At 43.1% G+C, this 12,621-nt stretch overlaps 1 protein-coding gene across 1 annotated transcript in view; it reads right to left on the bottom strand.

The window, feature by feature from the left end:
• The window catches only part of LOC139384852 (A disintegrin and metalloproteinase with thrombospondin motifs 7-like), a 154,068-nt gene that overhangs the window by 70,839 nt on the left and 70,608 nt on the right, over positions 1-12,621 (bottom strand). Inside the window, exons 10-13 of the mRNA XM_071129747.1 lie at positions 12,111-12,203; positions 11,105-11,250; positions 8,105-8,274; positions 2,644-2,777 (exon numbers count right to left, since the gene is read on the bottom strand). Of these exons, the coding sequence (XP_070985848.1) occupies positions 2,644-2,777; positions 8,105-8,274; positions 11,105-11,250; positions 12,111-12,203 (543 nt within the window). The remainder of the gene's footprint in view (positions 1-2,643; positions 2,778-8,104; positions 8,275-11,104; positions 11,251-12,110; positions 12,204-12,621) is intronic.

A 12,621-nucleotide genomic window follows, 5' to 3' on the forward strand; every position in this document is an offset into this window, starting at 1 on the left:
GAGCTTAGAGCACAGTCTGAAAGTTTGGATGAAGATATCGGACAAGAGTGAGACTATGTTGGGAGATAATGACTTTATCCATCAATACGTCCACCTTGCAAGTAAAACATTAACGTGTCTTTTCCCAAAAGATAAACATAGTATGTACTATAATTACGTTGTGTGAAAAAAATGGAGATCATGAAAAATGAGTGTTGTCTGAGGTGATGCAGAAAACTAATGTCACCTGTCTGACACGCAAATATGAAAAGTGAGGGAAACTTTTGAGCACAAGGCTCTACAATCTCCTGTAGAGGGACAGGACTCAGGAATGAGCATTTGTCATCAGAGAAATAGTTCACCTTAAAAACAATGTTTGACAAACATTTCCATAGCTCCAACATGATCTACGTGTCATTTGTTGTGTATCATGGGAGGTTAGTGGTACCTTAATTGGGGAGGACAGGCTCGTGGTAATGGCTGGAGCGGAATTGGTGGAATGGTATCAAATACACCAAACGCATGGTTTCCATGTGTTTGATGCCATTCCATTTGCTCCGTTCCAGGCGTTATTATGAGCCGTCCTCCCCTCAGCAGCCTCCACTGTGTATACTGTGGAACATAAGAGGTTCCAATAGCTCAGGGGTGTCAAACTCATTCCATGGAGGGCCTAGTGTCTGTGGGTTTTTGGTTTTTCCTTTCAATTAGGAACTAGACAAACAGCTGAGGGGAGTTCTTTACTAATCAGTGACCTTAATATTAATATCAATAAAGTACAAGGGAGGAGCGAAAACCCACAGATACTCGGCCCTCTGTGGAATGAGTTTAACGAATGTGCAATTGCTCATTGTTTCAGTAGCTTCGGTGAAACTGAGCCCTGCTGATTTATCCTGATGCATATAGCCTAGCCAGATGTATACAACAGATGGTGTGGACGGACCTAAACCTCAGATGACTTTGTGCCGTATGAAAACATCTGACAAACTTCGTTTCAGTGTGAACTATCCCTCTGCAGTGATGATTCACAAATGAAACTATCCCTTTAACTTGAGTTGATCCTTCCCTTTAACCTCAGTTGCATTGTGAACTCTAAATCCCTCATCTTCCAGTCCTTAGATAATGAGCACGTTCCTCTGCTCAGGTGTTGCTGATGCATGCCAGGTCTTACGATACCTTGATAGGTATTTTACGTATCAGTTAACCACGTCACATGTTAAAGCAATCTGGTGTCCAACGGCACAGTCGATGACATGGCCTCCACTGTGTATACTGTGGAACATAAGAGGTTCCAATAGCTCAGGGGTGTCAAACTCATTCCATGGAGGGCCTAGTGTCTGTGGGTTTTTGGTTTTTCCTTTCAATTAGGAACTAGACAAACAGCTGAGGGGAGTTCTTTACTAATCAGTGACCTTAATATTAATATCAATAAAGTACAAGGGAGGAGCGAAAACCCACAGATACTCGGCCCTCTGTGGAATGAGTTTAACGAATGTGCAATTGCTCATTGTTTCAGTAGCTTCGGTGAAACTGAGCCCTGCTGATTTATCCTGATGCATATAGCCTAGCCAGATGTATACAACAGATGGTGTGGACGGAGCTAAACCTCAGATGACTTTGTGCCGTATGAAAACATCTGACAAACTTCGTTTCAGTGTGAACTATCCCTCTGCAGTGATGATTCACAAATGAAACTATCCCTTTAACTTGAGTTGATCCTTCCCTTTAACCTCAGTTGCATTGTGAACTCTAAATCCCTCATCTTCCAGTCCTTAGATAATGAGCACGTTCCTCTGCTCAGGTGTTGCTGATGCATGCCAGGTCTTACGATACCTTGATAGGTATTTTACGTATCAGTTAACCACGTCACATGTTAAAGCAATCTGGTGTCCAACGGCACAGTCGATGACATGGCACGCAATCATTGGTTGATGTACGCAACGTCTAAACAGGGGAACATGACCCATGTCTTGGACATGAGTGGAAACTATGGAAACCAAAGACCAGGGTCACAATGTTGGTCTTGTTTGAAGATATAAATGAATCAAGATAAAAGGCTAAAAACATAGATTCTAACATTAATATTTGACTGGCTTATAAACAGTCTAAATATTTAACTGCTTTCAGCCAAAACCAATGAAACAAAGCCAGCTTTTAAACAGAATGGCTCAACTGGGGTCAACTGGGGTCATGACAACAAAATGTGTCCCCACTACAGTACATCAATTCAACAAATGATGCATCTCGGGTAGTGTATCATTATTTTCTTGGTCCAATCAGACCTTAGAGCACAGTCTGACATTTTGGGATGAAGATATTGGACAACAGTGAGACTGTACTGTGCGAGATAATGACTTACTCGAACAGCACACTAATTTTCATACAGAATGTAAAGCGTTCATCATCATTCTGCCGAGAAAACAAGCAGCAGGCCGACTAAACAAAGTGCATATCAAATGACATCCCTAAAGCACAATGTTGAGACCAGGAGAAGTACGTCAACAAGGAGAGCTTAACAAATGAAGTTAACTCAGCTTAGACTTTAGGAGGGAATGACAATTTGAGTAGAGAATGAGAGAGAGTGAGAGAGAGAGCAAGGAGCGAGAGGCATGAGGGAGTGAGAGAGACAGAGAGAAGAGAGATTTCTGGGGACAAGGTTGCCGCTACCTTGCAGATGCCGTTAACACACATGTCTCGGCTCAAGCTGCCCTCATAGCACTGGGTCCCGTCAATGACCGCGTCCAGCATCTTCTCTGAGAAGTACTCGTTCAGAGGGCGGCAGTGCAGCTCGCAGGGGTTCACTGGCAAACACAAACAGGTTAGGTGTCACCTTACTTTAGCGACAAGGTATCACTTTGCTTTAGGCCTGTATCTGGCATTAAGACAACCAAAGCTGTCCTAAGCATGACTATAACATGACCAAGCAGCATTATGTCATTTGTTACCGTATGTAATCAGTTGGGTAACAGTTAGCTTGTCAGGTGGGAAACAGTTAGCTTGTCAGGTGGGTAACAGTTAGCTTGTCAGTTGGGTAACAGTTAGCTTGTCAGTTGGGTAACAGTTAGCTTGTCAGTTGGGTAACAGTTAGCTTGTCAGTTGGGTAACAGTTAGCTTGTCAGTTGGGTAACAGTTAGCTTGTCAGTTGAGTAACAGTTAGCTTGTCAGTTGAGTAACAGTTAGCTTGTCAGTTGGGTAACAGTTAGCTTGTCAGTTGGGTAACAGTTAGCTTGTCAGTTGGGTAACAGTTAGCTTGTCAGTTGGGTAACAGTTAGCTTGTCAGTTGGGTAACAGTTAGCTTGTCAGTTGGGTAACAGTTAGCTTGTCAGGTGGGTAACAGTTAGCTTGTCAGTTGGGTAACAGTTAGTTTGTCAGTTGGGTAACGGTTAGCTTGTCAGTTGGGTAATAGTTAGCGTTACAGCCTTATTCTATAATTGATTGTTTTTTTCCCTTATCAAGCTACACAGGTAATTCCACTGTACCTTTTTTTAAATTTTTCGGAGCCTTCTTAAATCTCACAGATATAGGACAGGTACTTCAAAACATGCTTTCTTTTGATTTCATTTTTTGGGACAAATTCAATGTTATACACTGCCTTCGGAAAGTACCCAGACCCCTTGACTTTTTCCACATTTTGTTACGTCACAGCCTTATTCTAAAATGGATTAAATCGTTTTTTCCTTCATCAATCTACACACAACACCCCATAATGACAAAGAAAAAACAGTTTTTTACACATTTTTGCTAATTTACAACAACTAAAAACTTGTGACGTATTTATCGTTAATGTGATGACATGCTATTTATTGAATAATTAACTATGTTTATAATACGTGATTAAATTAATCCTGTAACCATTAACTCAGTAACCTGGGGCACCACAGGAAAAGTTTGTTTAATGAGTTACTGTTTCCCGAAATCACTCAAAGATTATCAGAATATCGATTTCATAGCAGTCACTAACTCATTCATTTCCTCAGTCTCATTCTGAACATCACATAATTAGTAAATCTGCACAAACCCGGGTCTCACTAAATCATTCCATACCGCACAAATTGAGTTGATTACTTATTTACTAACAAGCAAAATGATAACATAAGATACACATACACAAACAGTCTAGGTTATTGGTTAGAACTTAATACAATGGCAACAGGTCCCTAGCAGACCAACACAATATGACACGTGTTACACAAGATGGAGATTTAAAGAAAAAGGGAGAGAGAGAGAAAGTGCATAAGATAAAAGCACACTTGGATACATTTGTAAACTATGCTTAGTTTAACCCTGACACCTTGCCCCGAATTGCCGCTCTTATGGGTCAGAATTATAATGCATGTATTTACGTGTTGAAGGTCTCCATTGGGTATCTCTTCATGGGCCGAGTTCCGCTTAGTGGAATAGGTTTGGCCGACGCCCTGATCTTTCGATGGCCGCGTCTCCTTCGTTATCAGGTGTAAGTCTCTGATTGTCCACACGATGTCACAATGCCCTTTCTCTTGGTTGTCTGTTTCCTTGCACTCGTTCTGTGAGAGTGGTCTTCTTAGGAGGCTAATCAGCCATGTCGACGCTCCCAGCTTGGGTCAGAGGGCCGTGTAGACAACCGATGACTTGAAGAGAATAACCGGTTGGTCCTTCTTGAATTCACCTTCTTAGATGCAGTACTCAATCGTAGCATTGATTGTTAAAATGTTTCTTTGTCCTCTTCCTCGTGTTGCGTTTCGGGGTCACAACTCGGGTCACGACTTGTCGTAGACCCTGGGTTGCAGCGCGCAGTCAACTTAGTCAAGTATGTAAATTCTTAACTCACATGTTTTATACCACAGGGTAGAAAGAGGCGTCCCCGTCTTTATGACACGCTCTCTAGGTTCCTTGGTGCGTAGAAAGCCCCGTCTTTATGACACGCTCTCTAGGTTCCTTGGGGGCGTAGAAAGCCCCGTCTTTATGACACGCTCTCTATGTTCCTTGGGGCGTAGAAAGCCCTGTCTTTATGACACGCTCTCTAGGTTCCTTGGGGGCGTAGAAAGCCCTGTCTTTATGACACGCTCTCTAGGTTCCTTGGGGCGTAAAAAGCCCCGTCTTTATGACACGCTCTCTAGGTTCCTTGGGGCGTAGCTAGTTACAAGACAAGGTATTAGAACTTACTACGATCTCGTTTAGGCAACTAGAATTACAGTTCATCGTTACAAAAACATTCTCTTTGATATGGATATTTTCTACACAACGCACAGTACGTAAACATGCATATATAATGAAAACTCTGAAAGTTCATGTTTTCATTATAGCGCTGTCATTTAACTTAATGACGTCACAAAAATCAACATTCATTCTCATATTCCATCTATCATTGTTACCACCATTTTGGTTGATGAAATATAATGTCCCAAAGTCCATTTATTTCATGTTACAGTTCTGAGGTAGAGTCTTCATAAGGCCACACAGACATTCCAGTCCCAAACATTAAAGGAAAAAGGATTAGTCTGCTGCCTTAAGATTTACAATGGGCGTGAGGTATCATAAACACCCCCCCCCATCAATCCCTCTATACCTCCCCCTCTGCGGGAGGCAGAGATATCCCTGTAGAACCATGATCCACTGTAACCTGATCCTCACAGGCCAGTCATGACAAAACTGAAATATTACGTTTACACAGGTATTCAGACCCTTTACTCAGTACTATATTGAAGAACCCTTGGCAGCGATTACAGCATCAAGTCTTCTTCGGTATGACGCTACCAGCTTGGCTTGGGGAGTTTCTTCCATTCTTCTCTGCAGATCCTCTTAAGCTCTGTCAGGTTGGATGGGGGAATGTTGCTGCACAGCTATTTCCAGGTCTCTCCAGAGATGTTTGATCTGGTTCAAGACCGGGCTCTTGCTGGGTCACTCAAGGACATTCAGAGACTTGTCCCAAAGCCACTCATGCGTTGTCTTGGCCTTGTGCTTATGGTCATTGTCCTGTTGGAAAGTGAACCTTCGTCCCAGTCTGAGGTCCTGAGCGTTCTGGAGCAGGTTTTCATCAAGGATTTCTCTGTACTTTTCTCTGTTCATCTTTGCCTCGATTCCAACTAGTCTCCCAGTCCTTGCCACTGAAAAACATCCCCACAGCATGATGCTGCCACCACCATGCTTCACCGTAGGGATGGTGCCAGGTTTCCTCCATGTTTGGCATTCAGGCCAAAGAGTTCAATATTGGTTTCATCAGACCAGATAATCTTGTTTCTCATGGTAAGAGTCTAAGTGCCTTTTGGCAAACTCCAAGCGGGCTGTCATGTGTCTTTTACTGAGGAGTGGCTTCTGTCTGGCCACTCTATCATAAAGGCCTGATTGATGAAGTACTGCAGAGATGGTTGTCCTTCTGGAAGGTTCTTCCATCTCCACAGAGGAACTCTGGAGCTCTGTCAGAGTGACCATCGGGTTGTTCGTCACCTCCCTGACCAAGGTCCTTCTCCCCCGATTGCTCAGTTTGGCCAGGCAGCCAGACACTAGGAAGAGTCTTGGTGGTTCCAAACTTCTTCTATTTAAGAATGATGGAGGCCACTGTGTTCTTGAGCAACTTCAATGCTGCAGAAATGTTTTGGTACCCTTCCCCAGACCTGTGCCTCAACATAATCGTGTCTTGGAGGTCTACGGACAATTCCTTTGACCTCATGGCTTGGTTTTTGCTCTGACATGCACTGTCAATTGTGGGACCTTATATAGACAGGTTTGTGCCTTTCCAAATCATGTCCAATCACTTGAATTTACCGCAGGTGGACTCCAGTCAAGTTGTAGAAACATCTCAAGGATGATCAATGGAAACAGGATGCACCTGAGCTCAGTTTCCAGTCTCATAGCAAAGGGTCTGAATACTTATGTAAATAAGGTATCTGTTTTTTATTTTTAATAAATGAGTAAAAATGTCTACAAAACCTGTTTTCGCTTTGTCATTATGTGTATATTGCTGAGAAAAAAAAACTATATTTAATCCGTTTTAGAATAAAGTCAAGGGGTCAAAAGTCAATACTTTCCGTTTACATATTCGGTCCTGTATTTTTTTTACCTTTATTTAACCAGGCAAGTCAGTTAAGAACAAATGTATTTTCAATGACAGCCTAGGAACAGTGGGTTAACTTCCTGTTCAGGGGCAGAACGACAGATTTGTACCTTGTCAGCTCGGGGGTTTGAACTTGCAACCTTCCTGTTACTAGTCCAACGCTCTAACGCACTAGGCTACCCTGCCGCCCCATTTAACACATCCACTGTCAGAGCAATACCACTCTGCAGATTACTGACACTGCACAGACCCGTGTAACCTTAACTCAGGCTTAACGTTATCGTCACCCCCACATTCATTTAGCTAGGGCTAATCTGGTCGGTGTCCCGTGTCTCAACATTCTTCAGGCTGATAACATAGTAAATTACAAGCCGGGAACACAAGGAGCTGCTGTGCGATACTGTATATAATGTTATAGAAGAGTTTCCAATGAGAACATTTCTATTTCGACAAGGAATCATGGTTTTCCAACCTTGTCTATTCACGGTAGTAAACTGAGAAATGTTAACATTGTATACGTTAAGCCGTTTCCTCTTTCTATTCCTGATAAACACAGCACACACTGTACAGTTAAATATTACTACGTGCTGTTGTAAAAGTATGCCTTATTACTTCAAATAATGCTTTGAGTTTGGCCAAACAATAGTTGGTTTGCACACTTTTCATAGTTCCAGGTGAATAGATGAAAAAATGATTCATACCAGAATGAGACACACTGTCTGTCTTGCTCCACATGTGTTTGTGCTCTACAATGGATCTAAAACCAACATTTCAGTCAATAGACAGACTATCATCATGGCTATAATGGAATTTGGAATGCAAATTGAATTTCTTCACAGTGGGGTTTGGAAGGCAACAAATTACGCAACTCACATCACCTGCTTTATTGACATGAAATGGCTACAGGCCTTTGCTCAGATGTCGAACAATGAACGGTTTAGAAAAATGTTTATGAAGTGACAGTGTATTTTCCTCTTGTTTGCACTGTCGCTCTAAAGTTGACAAAACATACATCTGGAAATGTATTCTGTGTTATTTAGTTACTTTGGGGTGTAAGAGTTTATGTTACAGTATCTAGCTAAAACAACGCACACTCACCTCTGTTGTTGACCTGCACCCATTTGTAGAACTTGCCCTTGTAAAGCATGGTGTTAAAGTGACTGCACTGGATGAGTCTGAAGGAGGGCTGGTTGGGGGGGCAGCGGGTGCTGTTACAGATCTTGTAGCGCCTTCGCTCCCCCACGCAGTACTTCCCTCCGTACTTGGGACTGGAGGAGAGGAGAGAGTAGAGCGGAGTGTCATCCTGTTAGTGGACAGGCATGTCTTTAAATGGATGATAATAGTATTTTCAGGTGGCTGTAAGGCATGTGATAACCAGGGGGGGGGGGGGGGGCTCAACACGGGTGACTCACATTGACATAGATACAGTATCTTTTACAAGCCTGGCCATCCCACCAAAACAGGCTGAAATTTCAGGAAGTCTTTTCAAACAGATCTTACACTAAAAGGGCATTATCATCATTTTCATAATTTAAAAGCATTATTCCAACTCAGTGTGGAATTACATATAAAATCACAGGGAAATCTAGTTTTTGACTGCACTGGGCCTTTAAGTAAATCAGGTGATAAATGAGGTGAAAATGAGACTACAGCGCCAACTTAAATGACAGATTCTATGTCATTCGATGGTTGTAATGTTATTTTGTGAACATAATGTGCATTTCATGTTCATTGGTCATTGAAAATAAAGGGATGACATAAGTGATGATGCGGTGAAGTCCTTACCAACACAACCAATGATAACTGCAATCAGAGACACTCCTCTTATGAATGCTAATACTCTTCAAGAGGTCCTCAAGTGAGTTCTCTCCTCTATTGTAAGGCATTGTAATGGAAATTGAACCATTATCTTGTCCTGCTAAGCAAGCATTCAAAATGTAACCAGTACTTTTGGTTGTCATGGAGAATGTATGGAGTAAAAAGTACAATTTTCTTCAGGAATGTAGTGAAGTAAAAGTAAAAGTTGTCAAAAATATAAATAGTAAAGTCAAGTACAGATACTCAAAAAAAATATTTCAGTAGTACTTTAAAGTATTTTTACAGTACTTTTCACCACTGCCCAATGCCAGTCCTCCAGTAGCCCCAACAGCACAGTCTTTTCTGCCACTTCTCTCTCTTCCGTGTCGGGAAACTATGAACTCCTAACACAATCCTATTGGATCCATCAATCAAAATGTCCGCCAGTGCTACTCTTTGCCTCGTCTCTGGTGGTTCCCGTTGAGCACAGAAACAGGTGGCAGTTCAGGCTGATTGGGGCCTAAATGTTCTTAGGTACACATTTCATCATAAACTGGGCGCACGTGAAAATCGATGCCAGCGTTTTGATTCATAAACAATGAACTTCATTTTATTTTGTATGTAGTGTAAATAAAAATAAACATGCTTACATGTGTGACTTATACAACATAAAGAATATAGACGTTTCATAAATTGAGTAGTGAACATACGCAGACCATTTGTATAAAAGCTAAACACATTTTAGAAACGAGGCCCCTGATGGCTCATATACTGAATACCGTGTCTTTGTCTAACACAGTGAGCCAGGAGGCCCCTGATGGCTCACATACTGAACACACTGTCTTTGTCTCACACAGTGAGCCAGGAGGCCCGATGGCTCATATACTGAACACGGTGTCTCTGTCTAGAGCCAGGATCCAGGAACAGATCCAGGAGGGCAGAACAGAGATCCTCAAAAAGGACAATATTCCAACAAATAAGAAAGATAAAAGTGGAAAAATATAAAATAAAAATGATATTGAGCACTACACGGTTTATTTCAAAACGCAAGGTCACTCTCTTTGTCTAAGCACTGGATTTGAGCGTCAATGCCATGCACAAATGAAGAGGCAAGTCAGAATAGGCCTACGCCTCCAAGCAGAGCAACACAAACACGCCAACAAGACAGTAAATAAGGTACCACAGAAATACGTTTTTGGATGGATGACACTGAACAGACCTTGGACTCTATTTGAAAATGACTCCACTCAATATCCAACAACTATAATGATTTCAAAAATTATTACTCTATTCAATGAGAATGAATGAGAAGAGTATTCAGTTCCTAACATATTAGCCAAGTAAGGCTTTGGTAGGGTGGTGACACTGTGTTCAATAAGTGACATGGTTCACGGAAATGTGTCATACATGGATTAAATGTGTTCTGTTAACTAAGATGGTCTGATGGAGCATGGTCTGATGGAGCATGGTCTGATGGAGCATGGTCTGATGGAGCATGGTCTGATGGAACATGGTCTGATGGAGCATGGTCTGATGGAACATGGTCTGATGGAGCATGGTCTGATGGAACATGGTCTGATGGAACATGGTCTGATGGAGCATGGTCTGATGGAGCATGGTCTGATGGAGCATGGTCTGATGGAGCATGGTCTGATGGAACATGGTCTGATGGAGCATGGTCTGATGGAACATGGTCTGATGGAACATGGTCTGATGGAACATGGTCTGCTGGAGCATGGTCTGATGGAGCATGGTCTGATGGAACATGGTCTGATGGAGCATGGTCTGATGGAGCATGGTCTGATGGAACATGGTCTGATGGAGCATGGTCTGATGGAGCATGGTCTGATGGAACATGGTCTGATGGAGCATGGTCTGATGGAGCATGGTCTGCATGTATAGTATAGGAATAGGAATATCTGATACGTACAGTATCACACAGAATTAAAATACTCAGAGGTAGTTACATTTGCAAGTACCCAACAACTATTTACAAATAGTAATGTTAGGGCCTCATAGTGGGTGAAAACAGAGATTAAAGAGTGTACCTTAAGGGTTATTTAAGTCCCTGTTTAGTACTGATGAGTCAACAGCATAAACTATATACTAACAGTAAGCGGTGCCCCTCCTGGGAGAGCCCCTTGGTGTTCTGCTTTAAAAATACATCTGAAACCAGATAATAACACAAGATAGTGTACCCGCCGGCGTTCACACCACAGAATATTGCTTTGAATTTGAATGTGCGTTCTACTAATTCTAATTCTCCGGTGCAGGTGCGTAGACTAATCCATTAGGACTTACACTGGGTTGACGCAGTCCCTCTGGGCATTCTGAACTCCGGCCCCACAGGTTCTGGAACAGGCCGACCACTCGCTCCATGGAGCCCAGCCCCCTTTGACGCTCTCAGGCTGGTGTCCCACCGCCACACACTCCCCGTCAAAGCACCACTGACAATCACACATTTCAATACTTCATTTGGATGCTCAGTGAAGCATTGTGATTTATAATCTTCTAGGTCTTCATGAACTAACTCATCATTTCCTTATGTTTGGGGGTACAAAAACACAGTATCCAGTGCACGATTACAAACATACTACCAAAAACAGCAACATTGGACTAGAAATTCTAAAATGTATAGGTTTTTTACCTAACTCCTCATGTCATCCTGGTAACGAGGAGGAAAATCAAGAGAATAAAATACACTCACCTAGTCCTCATCCCACCTGGTCCCAGGAAGTGTCTACACTCACCTAGTCCTCATCCCACCTGGTCCCAGGAAGTGTCTACACTCACCTAGTCCTCACCCCACCTGGTCCCAGGAAGTGTCTACACTCACCTAGTCCTCACCCCACCTGGTCCCAGGAAGTGTCTACACTCACCTAGTCCTCACCACACCTGGTCCCAGGAAGTGTCTACACTCACCTAGTCCTCACCCCACCTGGTCCCAGGAAGTGTCTACACTCACCTAGTCCTCACCCAACCTGGTCCCAGGAAGTGTCTACACTCACCTAGTCCTCACCCCACCTGGTCCCAGGAAGTGTCTAGTCACCTAGTCCTCACCCCACCTGGTCCCAGGAAGTGTCTACACTCACCTTGTCCTCGCCCAACCTGGTCCCAGGAAGAGTCTACACTCACCTAGTCCTCACCCCACCTGGTCCCAGGAAGTGTCTACACTCACCTTGTCCTCGCCCAACCTGGTCCCAGGAAGAGTCTACACTCACCTAGTCCTCACATCACCTGGTCCCAGGAAGAGTCTACACTCACCTTGTCCTCACCCAACCTGGTCCCAGGAAGTGTCTACACTCACCTTGTCCTCACCACACCTGGTCCCGTCGACTGCACCATCCAGCTTTGAGTGACAAGTTGTCCCCACAGTGCACCACAACGTACTGCAGACGTTCTACAGGGAAGGGACAAAGAGTCGTAGTTACTTCCTGCCCACATCAACTCAATTATGCCTCCAACATGATGAATTAAACATTAAAACATCCCTGGGAACAGTTGCTAAGGGCATGAGAGCCAGCTGTCTTCTGAGGCAGGGCCCCAGTACAGAGAGATGGCTGACATCATTTCATGAAGACACATCTAAATAATGTGTAGCTGACATGTACATTTTTCAATAGAAGAACATTGAAGTAAGTTGTAATGAGCAGTTGATCTCGAAATAAGGTCGCCTTATGAATTACTATGGATTCCAACTGACGGACACTTTCACTGCAAAGTTTGACCTTCTGGCACTCCAGGCTGGCTCAAACAGCGGCTAAAAGTATTTGAGCGATTTCATATACTATTATACTATTTCAATCCAGTTCTGGTAC

This window comes from Oncorhynchus clarkii, chromosome 26 (genome assembly GCF_045791955.1).
Source record: "Oncorhynchus clarkii lewisi isolate Uvic-CL-2024 chromosome 26, UVic_Ocla_1.0, whole genome shotgun sequence".
Classification (NCBI taxonomy): domain Eukaryota; kingdom Metazoa; phylum Chordata; class Actinopteri; order Salmoniformes; family Salmonidae; genus Oncorhynchus; species Oncorhynchus clarkii.